We start from the raw sequence: 21291 nt of genomic DNA on the forward strand, positions 1-21291 counted from the left end.
CAGCGGCGGTGCCCGTGAGATCAACGGCTGAGGTAGAGGATGCGCGCGACGGTGTAGGGTGACGGGGGGATGCCTCCATATACTCTCTCAGCCTTCCCCGACGTGCCGACGTTCCCTGAGGTCTTCAGCGGGCTGGGGAGATGTGGGGGAACGACCGGCGTTACGGGCGCTAAATGTATGAGATCAAGGGTTTCGAATCTTTGTTTGTACGCTTTCCAAGCCTGTTTGGTCACTCCATGAACTGTTACTTATTCGAACATGGACGCCCAGCGCGAGGGAGGTTGTGTAAATGGTCACGAAGAATACATACGAACACGACGGACAGATCTCCTGGACGCTCGACAACAATTTGAAAGCAAGTTCGAAAACGGTCTCCTTTACGCGACGCCATAACTGTGGCGTTGCTCCAAGCTGGCTCGAGAATATAACCAAGGTGGCACTGTCCAAGAAGAGCGAAGGGGACAGTACCCTGACAATACGTACGGTGCGGTAATTTAAAGTGCTTTCTCCGAACCCAGATTCAACCCCTCGAAGCCAGCCGTGAGCTGCGCCTCGTCTCCTGGGTCTGACTCGCGGCCGTCTTTTTGGTTTCCTTCGGAGTCGGACCCTTTCTGGTCGTGCCCTTGCCCTTTTCCTGGGCCTTGCGCTTGGTCGTGTCTCTGGTCGGGCGCTCGGTCGGGGCCTCCGGTCGCCTCTCCACCGTCCCCTGCCGGTTCCCCGACTCCTTCTTTTCGGATAACCTCGTCGTCATTCGCTTGGGTCGATGAGTCTCCTCATCGTCAGCGTACTTCCGTTTCTTACCTCCGCTACGGGTAAGGACGGCCATAAGCCGACGCCCGACGTCGTCCGGCGAGATGGACTCGGCTACCTCCCGCATTGTGGTCATGTTGATGGTGGCTATCGGTTGTGCGTACTCATCGCGCCTGGCAAGATTGATGTCCATCTCCATTTCGTGCGGGAACGTAGTGACGACGCGAAGCACAGGAGGATCGCCAGCGGCCAAGGCTTTGACCCTCAGATGGGGAAAGCTCAGCGAGCCCGTTGTCGTCGCCCGCGCATCCTACAGTCAAGGTTAGCGAGAAGACCTGTAAAGATAGAGACAGATCCACCTGCGAGAAGATATTGGATGGCGCAAGATCGTGCAACTTCCGCTCGATGTCAGCGGGCGATACGTCGACGTGGTCATTGCGAAGCATGACCGCAACGGCGACATGTAGACACTTCTGGTTCTTCAGGCGCAGGACAAAGAGCAGGTCCGCCCCGCTGAACTTGGAAGCGTCGCAGAAGGGCTCCTCTCGCTGGTGCTGCAGCCAGCTGGGAGAGTCTGTGATCCATACGTCTTCAGGTTTGGCTTCCGAATACGACGACCTGCACCGAGTCGTGCAACGAGTGACGCAAACCAAGTCCGCCGTCTGCGCTACCCAGTCAGGTGTCGCGACGGGAAACAGGAAGAGGTCCGTAAGCGGTCGCGGTCCATCCTTAAATGCATGAAGAAACAAGGAAGCGAGCGCGAGACGTATCGAATTGTGCGTCGGCACCTCGCGTAACCGGGCCCCCATGACGTCGGGAAAGAAACCGTTGACCACTCCCGACTCGTAGAAGTTGGGTTGCAGAAGCGGACATAGCACAGTGGGCTCGTGCACGCGAACCTCTGTGCCGGTTGCGTCGGTAAAGTATGCCAAGCCATGCGCAGCGAGGGGGAAGCAGTTCTCCGTGAGAGCTACCGGCGTATGCCCTAGCAGGATCTGGTGTATTGCGTAGTGCGCAGAGAAGTACGATTGGGCATCTGCTCGAGGATGTGAGCATCGTGTAAGCGCGTCAGAACATGTCGCGGACCGTATAGCAAACTCTGTCCAGTAAAGTAGTTGAATTCCTTCACGAGCTCGCGTGAAGCTCTGTTTGATAGTCCATGGCCGGAATTCGCAGTTCGGTCGATAGGATGAACCCTCAGGTTAGCAGCGATGTACGCGTCCAAGAGCTCGTGTGGTTGTTGGAATTGCGTCATGAGGAGACAGGCAATGAAGGCCGCCGTGAATCGATGTCTGCAGGGTTTCAGCGCACGTTGCACGTATACTACGCAGTACGCACCTGCCGCGTAACCATAACCACATACGAGAGATGAGGTCTTTTCCCTCATCGGAAGACACCACCGCGGACGGCATATAATGCATGACATATCGAGCCTGATCGTCCGGCGTGTCAAATGCACCAGTGTCGGTATATATGCGATAAGGAGGATGTGCCGCATCGACGAAGGGCCGCACGTCCGCAGCCGTACCGGTGAGAATGACGGAGACATGTTCGTACGACTGCCAGGACAGTGCCATCTGGTGCAGTGTTGTGGATTCGTCACCAAAGGCACCGGGATACTTCTGACTAGCGACCTGGCATTCGTCGAGCGCGCAATATATGGGCAAGTCGCGTATTCCCAGTAAGGCACGAATCTTCAGCAAGGTGTCAGATATGCTAGACTGCACTGCACTCGCAGGCAAAGCCGCTAGACTGCGCGTGAGCTCGAATAGCAGGCCGTCGCACCCAACGAAGCGGGCCAAGACTTGCAGATGCAGCCACCTCTTGCGAGTCTCATCGGTATTGCGTTCCGCTGTCGGGACTGCCTCCAGGAAGCGGCTGAGGAGAAGAAGCCTGGAAAGAAACGGTACAGCGAAGACGTCCTGCGCGATATAGCAGTTCCTAGTGATGTCGCGCTCGCGAAGTTCTCCCAGACCTTTGAAGTAGGGTTTCTTTTGCAATCCGACAGAGAGGGTGTAGGGAAAATCTGCGCAGCCAACTCCAGATGGATCGACTGCGCATGTCATATACACGCCCCAATGCCGGCAAAGGCCCTCGAGGAGTAGCCTCGTTTTGCCGGATCCGGAAGAGTTGATGAAGATGCTAGCTTTGTGCTCAGTTGTTGGATATGCGCGAGTCTTGCGATGAGCGCTCACGTGTGTGTATCAGGAGCAAATATCTGATTCGTGCGGTCGAGAAGGTGTTTTTCATCAATTAGGGAGCCAAGTTCATGCAAGAGTAGACAGGGGAAATTATCAGACGCTTTGGGTATATGCAGAGTTCGGATGAAGTCGCCATAGGCATCGACTACCTTTGGCTCGTCCTCTCGCGAGGACGTGGATGGACACCAGACCTCTGCAAATGAAGCACCAGTGGCGAGTTCCGAAAGTTTCTCATACGACTCGGAGAGGAGATCTTCGACATTTTTCCATATTGCGGCGTCGGCCTTGGCCAGTTCGCGGAGTAATACCAGATCGAGATCCTCGGAGGAAAGGTGAGCTGCTCGACTAATCAATGTCATATAACTTGGCTACGAGTGTAAAACGTACGATCATCCCAAAGTCCACCTTGATTGCCAGTCTTCACTGCAGTTTCCAGTAGAGGAAGAATTTCTGGATGTTCGGAAAGACGACGGCGACATGCAGGTTCGGACACGAAGTCCGGATCCAGCGGCTGCGACCGTTCGCGGCACAGTACGTGAAGAATTCGGGAAAGTAATGCGGGAGGGTTTTCCAGAAGACCTGTTTCGCGCGCGAGGAGAAGAAGATCGGCCAGCTCCTGCGACGCCATCTTGGTATGCGTCCAAGGCGTCTATGTTGCCGTGGTTCTCACGTGCATGGTGAAGAAGCCTATGCAAGACAAGCGCAACTAAAGCCAAACCAAACATGCCCGCGACCCTTCTCACGACGGTCTGTTGTCTGCTGGTGTCCTCGTTTATCCCTCTGCTTCCGACCAGGCCCAGACGTCCCTGCAATATCTCGCACTATACTGCACTACACACAATCTCGAGGGCGTGCACTTATCTATGCCGATCTCGCCTGCAACTCAAGCAGAGGAGGCCCGTCGCGACGATGATATCTGGCGCGTACGCGGCGCCCGCCTATTTTCGACGGATAATCTCAACCCTGTGACGGGTCTGATGAAAGAAGTGCACGGTGCTGGGGTTCTCAGGATTATTGTCGAAGTCCTTGCGCTGGACTGGGACGGTCGCAAATGCATGGGTCTCGTTGAAGGGGATCCTACCCTTCTGGGAATCATAACGGATGCTCAAAAGACCCAACACTATACCAGATTGATAAACACGGGTACGCGGTATCTTGATCTTACTGCACCGTTTGCCGACGCTATCCTACAGTGTTGGATATGCAGAGGCTCTCCCAGAAGCAAGAGGGCTGTCAGGACAGCGTTGAACGCTTTCTCGACACCGTCCATCCTGCCCTGCAAGAATTGGCGGACAGCCAAGTTCACTTCCGAATCTTCTCCCCCCAGGGTGCATCCTCACGGCCAGAGATTGCCGCTCATCTGGCGCAACTGCGCTTGCCGTGCCTTTCGGCGTCGTCAGAAGTTCCATCCCTCCTTCTCCATAATTTGGGCTCCTTCGGGCATGATTCGGAGATGGGCCGGCGCATCGATGCGATATTCCAAGAGCGACACACGTGCGTACGTTCTCCAGCCCGCCAACAGGCTCTTAATTCGTGCAGATATTTGTGCAATGTATCGGGGTCTGGCAAAACTCGTCTCCTACTGGAGGGACTGTGCCTCCACTGGGGCCTTTATTTCACTTGCCTTCGGGATCCGCTCAGCATTGGCTCGGATGACCTGTCTCGCAAATTGTCCGATATCACGAATGACCCCCTCTTCGAGCCCGTCATATCGGCTGCGCGCGATCCATCTTCCGCACTCGGACGGAATACTGCTGCTGTCCAACAGCACATCTACGCTGTCTTGCTCAGCCGTCTGCTCATTCTTCAGAGGTATATCGGCGTCTTGCCCAAGCGGGACTTGACGGAAGACGAACACAAATCGTACAGGAGGCGATGGCTTAGGCTACAAGTAGATCCTGCACTTTTCCAAGGGCGACACGGTTTGTCGTCCGATATCTTTGTCGATCTCTCCAACATCATTGCCGAGAAAAGCCCCAGCCTTGGCTACCTTGCTTCCTATGTTAGCAAAACGGTCCAATCTCTCATTCCATCGCGAGTGTCAGCGTCAGCATGTGCACCCTCGATCATCCCAGACTTCTACGTCGTGATCGACGAAGCACAATCTGCATCTTTGGAATGCTCTGATGCTTTCCGCGCTGGCCTTGAAAAGGGCGTCAACTGGTCCGTCCCTCGACCACTTCTCAGAGAAGTGGTCCTCCGCTTCTTCAAGCCTCTGGAGCACGTTCGGGCCTTCATCATCCCCACTGGCACCAATGCCTCCCAGACCCAGCTCGTGCAGGCGATCGAGAGCACACTTCTCAAGCCAAACTCTCACCAGTCTGTGCGGCCGACTGCTGGGCTAGATCGCCCCAGAGCTGTGATCAACTTTGTCCGTCCCTACCTTCCATCTATACTGGCTGGATCCGATACTGGGCTCATTTTGCTCGAGCGTATCCATAGATGGCTCCATGGCAGGTAATACATTCTCAGGCAGTGATTACTCTATGCTGACTATACGACCTAGATTCCGCTTCGTCACATATTTTGTTGAATGCCTCATCCACAACCTCTATCAGTCTCCTCACAGGTTACTGAATCAATTCATCGCTAATTCGACCGGCTATCTACCCTCTGATGCTGAGAGCTTTGTCGCGAGCGAGAGGCCATCGGGCGCGCTCCTCGCCACCGGTTTTCCGATCAGCAGCATCCAGTTCGATGACTTACGCCAGTCTGACCGTAAGCGACACACAACCTCTTCATGTTCATACTCACCTGCGATTGTGCAGCGTCAAATTATCAGCTAATCGCCACCACCGTGCGGAGCATCATTTTTCATACGTTGATCCGCTCCTCGACACCACTAGTTGTCGGAAAGGAACATGCCCCGAAACTCGTCGCGATGGGTCTTGCTCGCTACAAAGACAAGAAAGGCATACAGTCGTTCACTCTGGAACCCGAATCCGCAATCCAGGAACCTAGCGACCACCTTACTGGCCCTACTTTATCATCTGCTGGAGCCAAGAAGAAACATACTTCGTCTTCTGCTAAACCCAAGAACAACAATGATGCATCGGACGACGTGCCGACAATCGACGAGCCTCTCATTCTTCTTCATCTGGCGTCTTATTACAACAGTCAAGAGGATCTCCGCATGTACAAATTCTTCGGCGAAAGGATACGCGAGACGTGGGTGAAACACAATGGCTGGGAGAACTACGTCGCGATATGCATGCTCAGGTTCTTCGCAGAAGAACGGCCACTCACCGAGCTTTTCGCATTCGAGCAGCGGCGCACGGCGCGCGGCCGCCGGATGAGGGAGACTCGCTTTAGCGGTAGGAGAGGCAAGATCGTCGGTGTAGTGCCCCACAGCAGCCGCTCGTTCGTGGGAGTAGGTTGCCTGTCCGAGAACTTGGGTTTTTCTTGCGGCAACGGCAACCAACGTCCGCAGCCCAATCTTGGGTACAGCAGCAGAACGGTTCAGGCTACGAGGAGATGGGTCAAGACTGGCCAGGCCGGTGGTCTCCTCTTTCCCGACAACTCCATGGGCCCCGACATCCTCTTCTTGCTCCAGCTCGACAACGCTGAGCTGGTCTGGGTTGCAGTCCAGTGCAAGTACAATACTCCTACGGCTCAGACCTTCGCACCAGCCACACAGGTCAAGAAGAGCTGCATACGCTCAACGACACCCGATTTTTATTATATGCCCGACTCGGTGCGTTCGAAGATGTCGAGACCCGTCTATCATTTGATCTGATTAACAACATCAGCAAGATGAGAAGGTGCTCAGCCCTGCGAGGGATCGTAGAAAGGGCGTGCTCGACGCCATGAAGTTACCCGGTTTGACCAAGAAAGCAGGTGTTCATAGCGTTATCCGAGTCGTCACCTGCTTTCCTGCGGAAACCCTCCTCGATCGTGAACACGATCCAGACTGCGGCGATCATCCACTAGCCGTGCTCAATCTCGACACGGTGACGAGACTCGTAGGCAACGAGGAGCCAAAAGGTATACTGCGAGTAGTGAGTAACGAAGTGCGACAGGAGATCAGGATGGCGCAGGATCACATCGAGGCGAATGAGAATGAGCTTGTTGATGCACTTCGCTCCGTCAAGCAACGTAAGTCCAGCAGTCACCGTCAGCGCATCAATTCCTCTGACTCGACCATCGACGAGCTCAGGAGCGATACATCCAGCAAGCGACATTACCGGAGAGGTCGCATCGCACACCGCAGAGACTCCCATCCTCACACTTACAACGGCTAAGAACGGTGCGATGTCAGATAACAACACGGAAGCCGTCCAAGCTGGTATGTCCGATCCGACAGTGCGAGCATTGGATTGAACTAAAACCAACTTGCTAGCAGACGTCGATGGCGAGTCTGAACTCACTGCGCTGAGCGACTCCGACACCGAATCCGACCCCGAAGACTACGTATCGGAAGGCCTATACGGGTATCTGTTGGCGCCTCCTTCCACACCACGCAAGGACCAGGCGCATCTGAGCGTCTCGTCTGGCAAGAGGCGTATCGGCGAGACTTCCGCGACCGTCCATGCGCCAGAGGATGCGGAGAGGAGGAACAAGAAGTCCAGGGGGAAATCGCGTCGATGAACGGCCCCTCCTCGTACATACCACCATCCACTTCTGTCCTTGCCGATAACCTGCTACGCTATTATATCACCAGAATCGCCGCAGTCGCATACCCACCAATATCTGTGTCTGTTGTACTCGTTCCCTATTGGACCAAGGAAGAGATGTTGTTCGATATCGTTTCTATGTCTATACCTATACCTATGTATCTGTCTCAGTTCTCGTTAGCGATACTTGTGCGCTCGTACATACCAATCATATCCCGCCGGCGGGACTCTACGCGAGACACCAATGAGTCCATGCGAGTACTGGTAGGCTACACGGGGCTGCACAGCATCAATTTCGACGGTGAAGAGGGAATAAAACCCCTCACAGGAAGCATCAAGGGTGAGTCGCGGCGTCCCTACCCAGGCCCTCGTAACCGACCGTGGTGAAGTCGGCGCGCGTTCATTCTGTAGCTGAAGTACAAGAAGGGGTATTCACGTCGATTGGTATGTTTTTGGAGGGCCTTAGGCGAACGGACGGACGTATCGAAGAACGAGAACAATTGGGTGGCTGAAGGACGCGGTCACGCGCTTAGCAAGTTCTGGGACGAGTCGTCGTGCTCCTTGGGAGCCCGTGCCGAAAATAATCAGGAGGAAGATGACGAGATGGCTCACAGAAAAGGAGCGGCCTCTTCGAAGACGCAGCATGGTCCATGGTTCAGTACTTCGTGCCCGTGATGTTGTTCAAAGCAGTAAATTTCGCAGGAGGCGGACATATGGATACAGTGGCGAGGTTGGATGTAGGATGGAGCAGGGTAAGTGTAGTTTGGATGAGAATTATGGTTGTGAGGTCTAGAAAAGATAGTTCGGTGCGCGCTTAGCAAGTTCATCGCAGTCGCGGCACGCCACCCTAAGGGCAATGATCAGCCATCGTCCTAGCAAGCGGAGCAAATAATATACGTACCCCTCCTCTAGCTCCAGGCAGCAGCTCCGACAAACAAGGTGCCCGCATCCGGGGGCGAATCCGTCCAGGGCTTTGCCAGCCTGCAGAAACTCTTTGTCCTCGTTCTCAGGCTCAAACGGCTTCTTGCGCTTGCCATGAGTCGCGAGGGGATTGCTCGGTTTATCTAGTGGTAAGTTCGTGCTCGGTGCGAGGATGAGGCCATTGTGTCTCGGGGACGGGGTGGGAGTGGGAGTGTAGCTCAGTGGCGGCGTCGGTGGCACGCTCGCCACGCGTATCGTGCATGTCCGCGAGCAGACGCTGCACGTCGGCTGCGTGCACCTGAGAATACCTCGTCAGAGCATGCTAGTCGAGACGACCATGACACGCACCTTGAGCACGAAGGGAGAGCGGCTTGACCCAGATTGGCTCGACGGCACGAGCCGCATACGTTGCGGATGCCTGCGGAAATTTGGGTGCTGGGGAAAGAGAACGTTTGCGGTCTGGAGGATGCTACATAGGATGCGCCGGTGTCGAGTCTTCGCCTCTTCTGTGGTGGGGTAGCCAGGTTTCGCGGCATGAGAGGTTAAGATGAGGTCGATCGACTTCGCGTGGTCGAGCGCAAAGCCATCAACGGCCTCGACCTCTTCTTCGATCCGACGGCCACCTTCCAGGCATATTCGCAGGACCTCAGTATCTCGAACGTCAGCACGCGGTCAGGCCCCCCATGTCAGACTCAGTACTTCGGAATCGTACGCAGTTCTCGCGCTGCTGACTTCGACTCGCGCGAATGTGTACGGCGCCCTCCGTCGCGTCGACCTACCCATCTGCCTCCGCGGATGGATCTGGCGCTGCCGGATGTCATCGCACACCTGGCGGCGAGAACCGTGGCTGCCGACCCGGACTTCAGCGTCTCAGCCGACGAGGCAGAGTCCTAGTGACTCTGGACCGTACTTCGTCTTGACAAGCAAACTCGACAGAATGGTCGATCTTTCTTCCGTTGGCATAGGTGCGTCCTCTGATCACTGTACATGATCGTAGACTCAAATCTTCCCAGCTGCTTATGACTACAAGTATGTGTAGACCGCACACTCCGACCAGTAATTGCCAGCCAGATGCCGCACGCCTCGCACGAACGATCAGCGAGGTCGATTTAGCAGTATAGCCTCGACGCCTGCAAGAGGGCCAAAGTGGAAGCACTGGAGTTTGCGACCGTGCAGCTTTGTGCGCATTCATCCCTGTACGTGCTGCATGTCTGTCATTCCACGTCCAGAATCTCACTAGCCGGTAGCCCTTCACCGATGTTTGGCGCATTGTCTCCGCCCGACTTATACGCTCGCTCAAGTGGGTGACGGGTTGTGACGGGCGCTGCATTCTCGGGCGGATGCGAGTGCTCCTCGTGCTGCTCTTCGTGCGTCGCGGTATATTGGGTGGGCGTGGGCGGGCGGGGCGGCTCCTCGTGCGGTGGTTTGTTGAATTCGGGGATCGCCTCGGGAACGCCGTTCGGTTGTTGGCAAACAGTGTAGCGCTGGCACACGCGCGTTAGGAGGTGCAGTGAAGTGAGGCGCCAAAACCGGGTATGCAGTAAACCTCGGGAAGTATCGTTTCCCGGCTGAGGCGGGCAGATAGAACGAAGCACCATCATCGCGCGGAATGACCTCGTCAAGGACTCTACGGTTGGCGCCGCTCGCTGCTCTCTGCTCGTCATTTTCTTGCTCATATCTGGCTTCGCGAGGTCTTGGGACCATCGACAAGGCCACGACCGTCATCTTTGTCTCTGTTCGCCCGCGTCCTGAACCACCACCGACACCGCAGTTTATCATGATCTTTACTTAGCTTAGCTCACATCGAATGGCTTGTTAGTCGTCTAGAGAATGGCACAAGGAATCTATGTTCAAGCTATGCTACATGGTCAACGAGGGATGTTCAAACGCTTGCTTCGAGTTCAAGTCAAGTCCTTTGCCGTCTGTTGACTCTCAGCCTCCTTTGCTACATGTACTGCCATCGACTTCGCGCGCTTCCTAGGACGTTCGTCGTCGTCGCCGTCCTCACAGCGTTTCCGCTTTGCAGTCCGACGACCGGTACCGGTGAGGACGTTGAGTAATCGACGCGCGACGTCGTCCGACTTGAGGGACCCCGCGACCTCTCGCATTGCCGCCATATTGATGGCAGCTATGGGCTGCGCGTGGCCGTCACGCTCGACTGCGTTGATGTCGAACTCGTAGGGGAACGTACAGACGACGCGAAGCAAGGAGGGATCGTCGGCGGCTGAGGCCTCCTGCCCGAGGTGAGGTAAGCTGAGAGGTCGTGCAGTCGCCGGTGCAAGATTCTACAATGCGGGTCAGCGAGCAGGTCACCGGGAGGAAGACAAGCTTACTGGTGGGAAGAGCTTCGACGGCACAAGGCTACTCAACTTCTCCTCGATGTCAGCAGACGACAGTTGGACGTGGGCGTTGTGCAGCATAGTCGCCACAGCGACGCGTAAGCACTGGCCGTTCGCGAGGCGCAAGACGAAGAGCAGGTCCGCCGTGCTGAACTTCGACGCTTCACAGAACGGCTGGAGGGATCGCTGTTCAGCCCATTTGGGGGAGTCTGAGATCCATGCGTCCTCGCCGCGCGCCCTTCTGAATGATGATTGATCAGTCCAGGTCCTCGACGCATTGTTCCCTTGGCGAGTGACGCAGACCAGTTCCGCCGTCTGCGTCGCCCAATCCGGTGTTGTGCCGGGGAAGAGGAAGAGATTGGTGAGGGGGCGAGGTCCATCCTTGAGCGCGTGCAGGAGCAGGGAAGCGAGTGTAAGAGGTAGCGAGTTGTGCTTGGGCACGGCACATAACCGAGCCGCCATAGCGTCAGGCAAAAAGCCAGGAACCACGCCCGAGTCGTAAAACAGGGGTCGAAGAAATGGATAGAGCACAGTGGGTTCGTAGATACTGACCTCCTTGCCGATGGCGTGGGTAAAGTGGGCCAGACCATGCGCGGCGAGGGAGAAACAGTTCTCTGTGAGAGTGACGGAACTTTGCCCTAGCAGAAGCTTGTGTACGGCGTAGTGCGCAGAAAACCAGGATTCGAGATCTGTTCAAGAGGTCAAGGTCAAGCGGTCTAGAGTTATCCGAACATGCCGCGCACCATATCCCAGGCTTTCTCCTGTAAAATAACAGAAGTCCTCGACGAGCTTGCGAGAGGCCCTCCTCAAACGCGCCCTACCTGAGGTCAAGTGTTTATCGATGAGATCTATTCTCAGATTGGCACGAATGTACGCGTCCAAAAGCTGGTGGGGCTGCTGGAAATTTGTCCTGAGAAGACATTCGATGAACGCCGCCGTAAAGCGATGCCTGCAGGGCGTGAGCGGATGTCGTATACGTATCTTCGCTGCACATACCTGCCACGCAACCACGACCAGATACGAGACACAAGCTGCTGTCCCTCATATGAGGATATCAACGCGGGCGGCATATAGCGTGTAGCATATCGCCTTTGTTCGTCCGGGGCGTCGAATGCGCCTGTGTCGGTACAAACGCGATAGGTAGTGCGCGCCGGATCGACGAAGGGCGCCATGTTCACGCTCGTACCAGTGGCGATGACTGTTACACCAGGCACTTTTTGCCATGTTAGTGCCATTTGGTGCAGTGTCGAGCTGTCGTCGCCGAAGGCGCCATAATGCTCTTGACTGGCGACCTGGCATTCGTCGACCGCGCAGAAGAGGGGCAAGTCGCGTACTCCCAATAATGAACGAATCTTCTGCAGGGCATCATGGACACCATTTCGCACACGCTTCGAAGACAGGGGCGTCAGACCGTCAAAAAGGGCGGACAGCAGTCCTTGGCATCCAAAACGATGCGGGATGACTTGCAGGTACAACCATCTTTTGCGAGTTTCGTTTGTGTCCCGTTCCGCTGCTGGTACAGCCTCGAGGAAGCGACAGAGTAGGACAAGTCTAGAGAGGAGGATTAGAGAGAAAACTTTCTCCGCAATACAACGATTTCTGGCGATCTCAAGCTCGTCAAGGCCACCTACACCATTGAAGGAGCTATTGCTTTGTAATCCGAAGGATATTGCGTATGAGACGTCTGGGCAGCCAACCCCAGAGGTATCAACTGCGCATGTCATATACAGACCCCAGTGTCGACAAAGACCTTCGAAAAGTAATCTTGTTTTGCCAGACCCAGAAGAGTTGATAAGTAGCCTGAGATAGAGGTTAGGCTTAGCCAGTCGCCGATTGTACAGGTAGCTCACGTATGCTCGTTTGGGACGAATATGTGGCTCAGGCGGTCGGTCAGCCGTTTCTCGTCGATGAGGGAGCCAAGGTTGTGCAAGAGAAGGGCCGGGAAGCCGTCAGATCCCTTGAATAAGTGCAGAGATTCCACGAATTCAGCAGATGATTCGGCCGTATCAGGGTTGTCCACCCGGAATGAGGAAACCGAGGGCCAGTCGTCTACGCGTCCAGGCTGGGTAGCCAAAGTCGATATTGCTTCGAACAGCTGTCCAAGGAGGTCTTCAACCTTAGTCCATGTTGCATCGTCTTTCGCCGCAATCTGATCCCCTAGAAAGCATAGATGTGCTGCTCATCGCGTCAGCCTCATGATTCATGTCCACTTCAGGAAATGCGTACAACTGCGCCAGAGACCGTCTTGTACTCCGCTCTGTACGGCGGTCTCAAGCAACACAAATATTTCCGGATGCTTTGAGAGCAAACGATGACAGGCAGATTCAGATATATATTCTGGGTTCGTGTGCTGAGAGCGTTCCCGACACATTGTATGAGCGACTTCCGAGAGCAGTACTGAGGGGGTCTTCAACAGTCCTCCACGTCGTGCACGAAGGAGGATAGCGTCAAGTTCTTGTGACAGGGACATGGTGGTTAGTGGCAAACAAGGGCAAGAACAAGGCACGTCTGGACCAGCGTACACACGCCTATGATAAACAAGCATAAACACGGTCAAGCAAAGCCTGTCACCTGCGACGTTGGTGGCCCAGATGCGAGCCGTACCGCGCGTCTCGCACAAACGGCGAGGACAATTTGCCTGTATAGCGTCTGACATCGCTTACAAGAGGCTAGAGTGGAAGCACCAGAACCTGCGACCGTGTGGCTTTGAACGCCTTGATCCCTATGCGTGCTGCGTGTCTGACATCCCACATTAGAATCGGAACAGCGTGTTATGCTACATGGTCAACGAGGCATCTAAAGATGAGTTCAAGCTGAGCCCTTTGCGTGCTATGATAATGAACTCGCGACATCCTTTTGTTCAAGTATCGCCATCGACTTCGGGCGCTTCCTGGGACGTTCCTCTTCGTCTCCGTCCTTACGGTCTTTCCGCTTCGCAGTGCGACGGCCAGTACCGGTGAGGACGCCGAGTAAACGACGCGCGACATCGTCCGCCTTGAGGGACCCCGCGATCTCTCTCATTGCCGCCACGTTAATAGCAGCTATGGGCTGTGCGTGGCCGTCGTGCTCGACTGTGTTGATGTCGACCTCGTAAGGGAACGTGCAGACGACGCGGAGCAAGGAGGGGTTGGCAGCGGCCGAGGCCTCCCGCCCGAGGTGAGGTAAGCTGAGTGGTCGCGCAGTCGCCGGTGCAAGATTCTACAATGCGAGTCAGTGAGCAGGTCGCCGGGAGGAAGACAAGCTTACTGGTGGGAAGAGCTTGGACGGCGCAAGGTTCTCCAGCCTTTCCTCGATGTCGGCGATTGACAGTTGGACGTGGGCGTTGTGAAGCATAGTTGCCACGGCGATGTGTAAGCACTGGCCGTTCGCGAGGCGCAGGACGAAGAGCAGGTCCGCCGTGCTGAACTTCGACGCTTCGCAGAACGGCTCGAGAGATCGTTGGTGAGCCCATTTGGGGGAGTCCGTGATACACGCATCTTCGGGCCCGGCTTGTCTGAATGACGACCGGTACTTCCAGATCCTCGACGCATTCGTCCCTTGACGAGTGACGCAGACCAGTTTCGCCGTCTGCATCGCCCAGTCGGGCGTTATGCCGGAGAACAGGAAGAGGTCCGTGAGCGGGCGAGGACCGTTTCTGTATGCATGCAGGAGTAGGGAAGCGAGCGCAAGGGGTAATGAGTTGTGCTTGGGCACCGCGCGCAACCTGGCTGCCATGTCGGGAAGAAAACCGTCGACCACCCCCGGCTCGTAGAAGATGCGCCTAAGAAAGGGGCACAACACAGTGGGCTCGTACACACGAACCTTTTTGCCGGTGGCGTCGGTAAAGCATCCCAAGCCATGCGCGGCGAGAGGGTAACAGTTCTCTGTAAGAGTGACGGACGAATGCCCAAGCAGGATTCGATGCATAGCGTAGTGCGCAGAGAGATACGATCGTGCATCTTCTCAAGGATGTAAGATTGATATGATTGCATCCAAACACGGCGCGTACCGTATAACAAGCTTTCCCCTGTGAAGTAATGGAACCCACTGACCAAGTCGCGTGAGGCCTTCTTCAGTGATGTAGTGCCTGCGCGCGCAGGTTTATCGATAGGTTTAACCCTCAAATTTGCGGCGATGTACGCATTCAGAAGTTCGTGAGGCTGCTCGAATTGCGTCATGAGAAGGCAGGCGATGAAAGCTGTCGTGAAGCGATGTCTGCAGGGCGTCAGCGGGTGTTGCATATCCATCTCGTCGTACGTACCTGCCGCGCGACCACGACCACATACGAGCAATGAGGCTTTGACCGACGCTGGAGGACACCATCGCGGGTGGCATATAAAGCGTCACGTATCGCCTTTGGTCGTCCGGCGTGTCAAATGTACCTGTGTCGGTGCATACGCGACGGTTAGGATGCGCCGGCCCAATGAGAGGTCCCAAGTTCGCCTCCGTACCACAGAGGACGACGGGCATGTGAGCATTCGCTTCCCAGGCGAGGGCCATCTGGTGCAGTGTCGAGGTGTTGTCGCCAAAGGCGCCAGGGTACATTCGATCCGGGACCTGACATTCGTCGAGCACGCAGAAGATGGGAAAGTCGCGGATTCCCAAAAGCGCCCGAACCTTCAACAACGTATCGGCGACAGCGAACTTCAACGATGTAGTGGTCAAAGGCGTTAGCCTCTGCCTGAGCAGGATTAATAGATCCTCGCATCCAACGGACTCGGGAAGGACATGTAGATACAACCATTTTTGACGCGTCTCGTTGGTATGTCTTGCCGATGCCGGGACCGCCTGTAGAAAGCGATGCAATAGGAGAAGCCTAGACAAGAGAAGCATGGAAAAGGTGTTCTTCGCAGTGAAGCGATTGTCTTCGATTTCTCCTTCGCCGAGTCTGCCGTAGGACTTGAAGTACTTATTCCCTTGCAATTCAACCGCAATGGCGAAAGCGGCGTCTGAGCCGCCAACGCCAGAACTCTCGGCTGCACATGTCATGTACACGCCCCACCGTTGGCAAAGGCCCTCGAAAAGTAATCTTGTCTTGCCGGACCCTAAAGAGTTAACGAGTATTCTGCGACTGAGATGAGACTGGGCGCTAGCCTGCAAGTAAGGTGACGCTCACGTAGTTTTATCCGGTACGAATATATTGTTTATGCGGCCCGCCAGTTTGTCCTCATCAATGAGCGAGCCAAGCCTGTGCATCAGTAGGCACGGAGAAGCGTCGGATGCTCTCGGTATTTTGAGTGATTGTATGAAGTCGATGGATGACTGCGCCGTCTCTGGGTCTTCTACGCGGTGAGGGGCAGTCGGCTGCCAGGTGTCCACGGGTGAGTGCCCGCTTGCAAGTTTCGTTATACCTTCAGCCCACGCGTCAAAGAGCTCCGCAACATCTTTCCATACTGCGACGTCCCCTTTAGACATTGTGCGGTATGAGCGCAAGTCCACGCCCTCAAAGGCTAGATGCGCTGCTCGGCGGGTCAATATCAAGAGGTGAGGCTCAGTGGCGGAAAGCGTACGATTGGTCCATAGGTCGTCTTGTATACCGGTCTCGACGGCGGTCTCCAGCAAAGAGAGGACCTCTGGGTGCGTAGAAATGAGGCGGCGACAAGCAGGTTCGGACACATAATCTGGGTCCAAGGGTTGCGAGCGTTCGCGACATAGGGCGTTTAAGACTTGCGAAAGCAGTACAGAGGGGGTCTTCAGGAGTCCTTCGTGTCGCGCGCGAAGTAGGACAGCGTTGAGTTCTTGCGATAGCGACATGGTGGTTAGTGGCAAGGAAGGACAATAACAAGAGACGGCCGGACCAGCGTATACAGACCTATGGGAAACACGCATAAACACGGCCAAGCAAGGCACATCTCCTTGTTGGCCATATCGTCCGTCGAGCATGGACATCTCGCATAGTAGTGTCTGAAACTCAACCAAAATTCAAGATAATTGGAAGAGTCAGCTTACACGCCATGACAAGTCAGTAAAGGCTCGACATAGGCCTACCGGTGCGGTTTGGGGCGTTCTCTCTACGACTCTTAAAGTCGACCGCGACGAGGCCAGAGTGCGCTACTTCTGTGGCTGTAGTACAAGGAGTAGCATTCCTATCGTATGATGATTCGTTCGGGAGGAAGCGAACGGTGCAGAAGCAGAATGAAGACCGTTAACATTGGAGAGGGTATAGGACGCAGTCACGTGTTCCGCACATTTCAAGGCAGGCTCGTCGTTGGACTCTTCTCGACTCTATGCGAAAGCAATGCAGACAAGAAAGGAGGAATCGACTCACCGGGTAGCGAGATCTTCTTCGAAAAGCGATTTGTCCGGATGCCTCAAGACCATGGCGTCATCGTCAAATCGGTGAATTGTGGTGGAAGCGGGCAGAGGATACAGTGACGAGTACAGTGGGGATGAGATGGGCGTGTAGATGACGTAGATCGAGTGATCAGGGTTTGCCCTGAGCAGGATATTCAGGCTTGTCATGCTGGTTCGTCGCGCGGCACATTACCCTGTGGGCTGAGATCAGTGGTTGTCCAGTGAGATTGGAAGGATAAGCGCACCCTTCTTTCAGTTCCAAGCGGTTCCTACAAAAGACGCCCGCATCCCGGCGCGAAGCCATCCGGGGCCTTGCCAGTCGGGAGCACTTCCTTTGTCCTCGCTCTCGGGCTCGAGCAGTTTCTGGCGCTTGTCGATGCTCTAGGCTGGCGTCGGATGATCCAGGTTATCCAAGGGTAAGTTCGGACTCAGTGCGCGACTACTGCGGCTGGGGGAGGGCATCGGGGTGGGTATGCAACTCAGTGGTGGCTTCGGTGACGCGCTCGCCGCACGCAGTGTGCATCTCCTTGAGCAAACGTTTTCACGTCAGTCGCTCGCACCTGCGAACGGCAGTTCAGCAAACGCAAACTGAGTAAAGCGTCTGGTACGCACCTTGAGCACGAAGGGAGTGCTTCCTGACCTAAGTTCGCCCGACGGCAGAAGCTGCACACATTGTGAATGCCTGGTAGACATGGCGCGCTAGCAAGGCCGGGGGGTTCGAGGTCACATGAAGCTACATGGGGTGAGCTGATATCGAGTCTCCGCATCTGAGGTGGAACAGCTGGCCTACATGACATTCGAGGTCAAGATAGAGATCACAAACGAGACGCCTGTTTGTATGGTGGTGATCGGGCTGCTAGTAGCTGTCACCATACTCTGGGTAAGGTTTCGCAAATACACACCGGTGGTGAAGTGGTTATCATGCTTGCCTTCCATTCAAGCGGGATTCGAACTCGCTGATTAGTAAGCAAGCGGCACGGGTTCGATTCCCGTCCGGTGTAGATTTTTGGCCTTCTCTTGGCACAACCAACTTCACACTGGTCGTCCTCTGTCGCGTATCACCATTACCCCACACATAGACCATTTCCTGCTCGTGAGAATTAGCAACATTGTATTTCATGATTCGCATGTACGGTGACCACATCAGTACAAGTCTGTACAGGGTGAAGAGGTGGATAGCAGATGGGCGACAACACTTCAAGCACTTCTCCCAGTGTACTGTAAAGTCAAATATCAGGACAATGTTAGACAGACCAAACAAATAGGAGGTACGGACCTCGGTAATGCTCCCCCTCAAGCGCTTGACCTCTCCTCTTGGACCAACCCGATAGACCCCACCCGGAGGAGGCTCCGCCTCTTCTTCTTCGTCGCTAGCATCACTATCGCCTTCATCCTTGGGGAGGATACGCCCGCCCTCGACAACGCAGTGAACGAGATGACGATCATGGCTGACAAGTACGACAGCCCCCTTGAAGGCCCGCAGAGCTTTGATGAGCGCCGCGGTTGTGTCCTGTGCGGTGGACTTAGCTGCATACGCCACGACGAACGTGACTCGATGCTTCTCACCATGTCCAGATGTGTAGACACTTCATCGAGCACGAGCAGGTGAGGTGCAGGGTAAACCAACAAGGCCAGTGCAAGTCGCACCTGATGGTGTACGTATGAGCGAAAGCCGATGGGTTGAGCAGAGCCACGTACCTTCTGCCCGCCAGAGAGCATCCCGACGGAAATGGTCGCAGTCTTGCCATGGAGCCCAAAGCTTCCCAAGAACGCGCGCGAGGTCTGCTCATCGACATCGATGTTGTGCGCCGCTCGCATCTCCTCCATGAAGTATCGCAATGCCGATTTCTGGCCCATCTCCGGGCGCGAGAGCTGCTCAACCGAGTGTTGTGAATAGTACCTGCCATGGTCATGAGCACGATGCATGTCACCTCCCAAAGCCGCACACGCACCCTAGCGTCAACCTTGGATGCCTGGTCACTTCCCCCCGCGTCGGCTGCAATTCACCTACGAGCAGCTTCACCAACGTTGACTTGCCCTCTCCATTTTTGCCGACGAGCCCGATGCGGTCGCCCGGGTGCACTGTTAGCGTCACGGCCTTCAGTACATAAGGTAGGCGCGGTCCATAGCGGAACGAGACGTTCGACAGAGAGCATAAGGAGCCGGGAAAGCGCAGGGGCTCGGGGTTGATGAAGGGGAGGGTTATGGCGGGATCAAGCGAGTCGACAACGATGTCAGCGCGCCTCGCAGTATGGAAACCTGCGGCATGTTACCAAAGTGTTTTCTCAGTCGATCGATCACTACATACCTTGCATATCCCGGTTGAGCTTGAATCTACATGTGCGTTAATCAGCGCGGCATAATCACTAGCACAACATTAGCATACGCACCTATGACCCTTCTCATTCACCTCTGCGCCCCACCGCTCATCGAGCTTCTTCTGCCGAGCCTTCACCATTCGCGCCTTGTTTTCATCGCCCGTCTCCCTCGCAATCTTCGCGCCGTGCGCGATGCTCTTCTCGACCGCGATCCGCTTCTTCTCTAGTGCGTCGCGCGCACGGATAGCGCCCTTGCGCTTCTTGGCAATCGCTCTCTGAGCTGCTGAGATGGAACCTGAATCAAGTTTAGCCCCCGTCTCTTGTCGACGGCGAGGGCTTGTAAGACGGATGGCTCACCTTCAAAGTAAGTCAAAGCTTTGCTGCGCAGGAAAATTGTCTCTTCCGTTGCCTCATCCAGAAACGCGCGGTCGTGCGCGACGATGATCACCGTGGTCTCGTCAAGGCTGACAATGTGCTTTTGAAGCCAGATGATAGCGGGGATGTCCAGGTAATTGGTCGGTTCGTCGAGGATAAGCTTGAGGATCGGTAAATTGACGCGGACATAGCAAGTATCGAGTATGCGTTACTCACGATGTCAGGCTCTTGCAGTAGGACGCTTGCAAGCGAGCAGCGCGATCGCCACCCACCGCTGAGTGTCGTGAACGGCGCGTCGAGCTGATCCGCGCGGAAACCCAATCCGAGCAGGATCTTGCGCGCCTTGGCCTCTGTGGAGTCAGAGCCCAGCTATTCAGCAAGCTGTTTAGAGCATAGAACTTGTGCAGTGGTGGTGTCGCGCACCGCGTACAACGCGTCCTTTACCTCCTCCAGCATGGCGTGCGCTACCACGAGCGTATCCGCGTCACGAGCAGGGGAAATAACTCTGGCAGCTGGTCAGAGCATGCAGAACGCCCAATGAACGACTTACCTTCCCTCTGCCTCCTTGAAGCCTGCCTCGGCCGCCAGGAGCACTTTACGGGCTTCTGCGCCCCTCGCACCGCTTCTTCGGTCTGCGACCTTGCGCGCTACAGTCAGTTGCGCACGCGCACGCTCGAGATTGACCTCCGCTATAGCGCGACCAGCGTCTTCAGGCGTTGCGACCGACTCCAAGACTGAGTGACAGGTCAATGCGAGGGCCATCCGAACGCTCAAACGATGCGCACTGGTGTACTCCTTAAGCGCTGCCTCTCGCTTCCTATCGCTTTTGACCACGACTTGCAATACCGTCAGCTCGTCGACCTTCCCATTTATTTCGCCCAGCGCAGACTCGACTTGCCCTGCGAGCAAGATACGCAGGTTCTCGGGAATGCCGGGGATGACCTTGTCCGCGATAGCTCTTAACAACGCTGGGGAGGGGGGTTTCAAAGACGTGTAAGCACCAGGGGATGTATCGAAACATACTCGTCTTGCCCTCTCCATTCCTGCCGACCAAACCGTAGTGTACGCTCTCCTTCAACCGCAGATGCGCGTCAACCAGTATCTCGTGATCGCCAACGGTTATATTGACTTCATTGCCGGTATAAGCAACGACGCCTGTGCCAACATGAATGCCATGACCCACCGTCCTTGAGGTCTATCTGAGGATGACGGTCAGGACCACAATCGCAACACTGAGAATGGAGTTCGGCCTACCTCTTTCGCAAGCGTAGATAGCGTATCCACATGAAAGCGTGATGTTTGCGAAGTCGCTGTAATCTGCGGGGTACTAGCATTAGTACCCACAGACGAAGTTGCGCTTGGCTTCTCCGCCCTCGCTCCGCGACCTTGACGCGCGATTTTTGACTTGGCGGACATTTTTGCTGCTGGATGTCTTGTAGAAGACTTCGCCACGATAACGCGCTTATATCTGGTTCAGCCCCAAGACCATACTGTGTGTTCA

General features: G+C 55.4%; 7 protein-coding genes and 1 non-coding gene across 8 annotated transcripts; 2 read left to right on the forward strand and 6 right to left on the reverse strand.

The window, feature by feature from the left end:
* Positions 1-264: 264 nt before the first annotated feature.
* Positions 265-3594, reverse strand: SCHCODRAFT_02629875 (uncharacterized protein). Its single transcript, XM_003030792.3, has 6 exons — positions 3339-3594; positions 2946-3288; positions 2089-2892; positions 1837-2042; positions 1110-1786; positions 265-1060 (listed from the first exon to the last, which is right to left on the reverse strand). The coding sequence occupies exons 1-6, from the start codon at positions 3577-3579 to the stop codon at positions 521-523; spliced, it is 2811 nt and encodes a 936-aa protein (XP_003030838.1). The 5' UTR covers positions 3580-3594; the 3' UTR covers positions 265-520.
* A 1745-nt stretch (positions 3595-5339) lies between these two features.
* On the forward strand, positions 5340-7538 carry SCHCODRAFT_0257354 (uncharacterized protein; the record flags this gene model as incomplete). The annotated part of the gene is made up of 6 exons (XM_003031180.1): positions 5340-5408; positions 5458-5669; positions 5720-6645; positions 6971-7046; positions 7123-7236; positions 7294-7538. The coding sequence occupies exons 3-6, from the start codon at positions 5833-5835 to the stop codon at positions 7536-7538; spliced, it is 1248 nt and encodes a 415-aa protein (XP_003031226.1). The 5' UTR covers positions 5340-5408; positions 5458-5669; positions 5720-5832.
* A 702-nt stretch (positions 7539-8240) lies between these two features.
* SCHCODRAFT_01154879 (uncharacterized protein) lies at positions 8241-9042 on the reverse strand. The gene is made up of 3 exons (XM_003030791.3): positions 8834-9042; positions 8466-8783; positions 8241-8411 (listed from the first exon to the last, which is right to left on the reverse strand). The coding sequence occupies exons 1-3, from the start codon at positions 9019-9021 to the stop codon at positions 8354-8356; spliced, it is 564 nt and encodes a 187-aa protein (XP_003030837.1). The 5' UTR covers positions 9022-9042; the 3' UTR covers positions 8241-8353.
* A 64-nt stretch (positions 9043-9106) lies between these two features.
* Positions 9107-10341, reverse strand: SCHCODRAFT_02629882 (uncharacterized protein). Its single transcript, XM_050345555.1, has 3 exons — positions 9733-10341; positions 9499-9681; positions 9107-9450 (listed from the first exon to the last, which is right to left on the reverse strand). The coding sequence occupies exons 1-2, from the start codon at positions 10084-10086 to the stop codon at positions 9595-9597; spliced, it is 441 nt and encodes a 146-aa protein (XP_050199759.1). The 5' UTR covers positions 10087-10341; the 3' UTR covers positions 9107-9450; positions 9499-9594.
* A 33-nt stretch (positions 10342-10374) lies between these two features.
* On the reverse strand, positions 10375-13298 carry SCHCODRAFT_02581788 (uncharacterized protein). Its single transcript, XM_050343920.1, has 6 exons — positions 13051-13298; positions 12675-12999; positions 11821-12624; positions 11568-11773; positions 10819-11513; positions 10375-10770 (listed from the first exon to the last, which is right to left on the reverse strand). The coding sequence occupies exons 1-6, from the start codon at positions 13292-13294 to the stop codon at positions 10387-10389; spliced, it is 2658 nt and encodes an 885-aa protein (XP_050199760.1). The 5' UTR covers positions 13295-13298; the 3' UTR covers positions 10375-10386.
* A 127-nt stretch (positions 13299-13425) lies between these two features.
* Positions 13426-16558, reverse strand: SCHCODRAFT_02629886 (uncharacterized protein; the record flags this gene model as incomplete). Its single annotated transcript, XM_050345556.1, has 6 exons — positions 13426-14022; positions 14071-14762; positions 14813-15018; positions 15065-15868; positions 15920-16262; positions 16314-16558. Coding segments are annotated over 6 exons (2659 nt in total), but the record flags the coding sequence as incomplete, so codon positions are not given.
* A 1437-nt stretch (positions 16559-17995) lies between these two features.
* Positions 17996-18098, forward strand: SCHCODRAFT_t129. The gene has a single exon. It is a non-coding gene; the product is annotated as a tRNA-Gly (tRNA).
* Positions 18017-21206, reverse strand: SCHCODRAFT_02581797 (P-loop containing nucleoside triphosphate hydrolase protein; the record flags this gene model as incomplete). The annotated part of the gene is made up of 14 exons (XM_050343921.1): positions 18017-18607; positions 18664-18744; positions 18796-18997; positions 19050-19356; positions 19406-19431; positions 19488-19710; positions 19773-19950; positions 20007-20159; positions 20214-20295; positions 20341-20524; positions 20576-20758; positions 20814-20918; positions 20974-20989; positions 21045-21206. The coding sequence occupies 14 exons, from the start codon at positions 21204-21206 to the stop codon at positions 18017-18019; spliced, it is 2493 nt and encodes an 830-aa protein (XP_050199762.1).
* Positions 21207-21291: the final 85 nt, after the last annotated feature.

This window comes from Schizophyllum commune (genome assembly GCF_000143185.2).
Source record: "Schizophyllum commune H4-8 unplaced genomic scaffold SCHCOscaffold_7, whole genome shotgun sequence".
Classification (NCBI taxonomy): Eukaryota; Fungi; Basidiomycota; class Agaricomycetes; order Agaricales; family Schizophyllaceae; genus Schizophyllum; species Schizophyllum commune.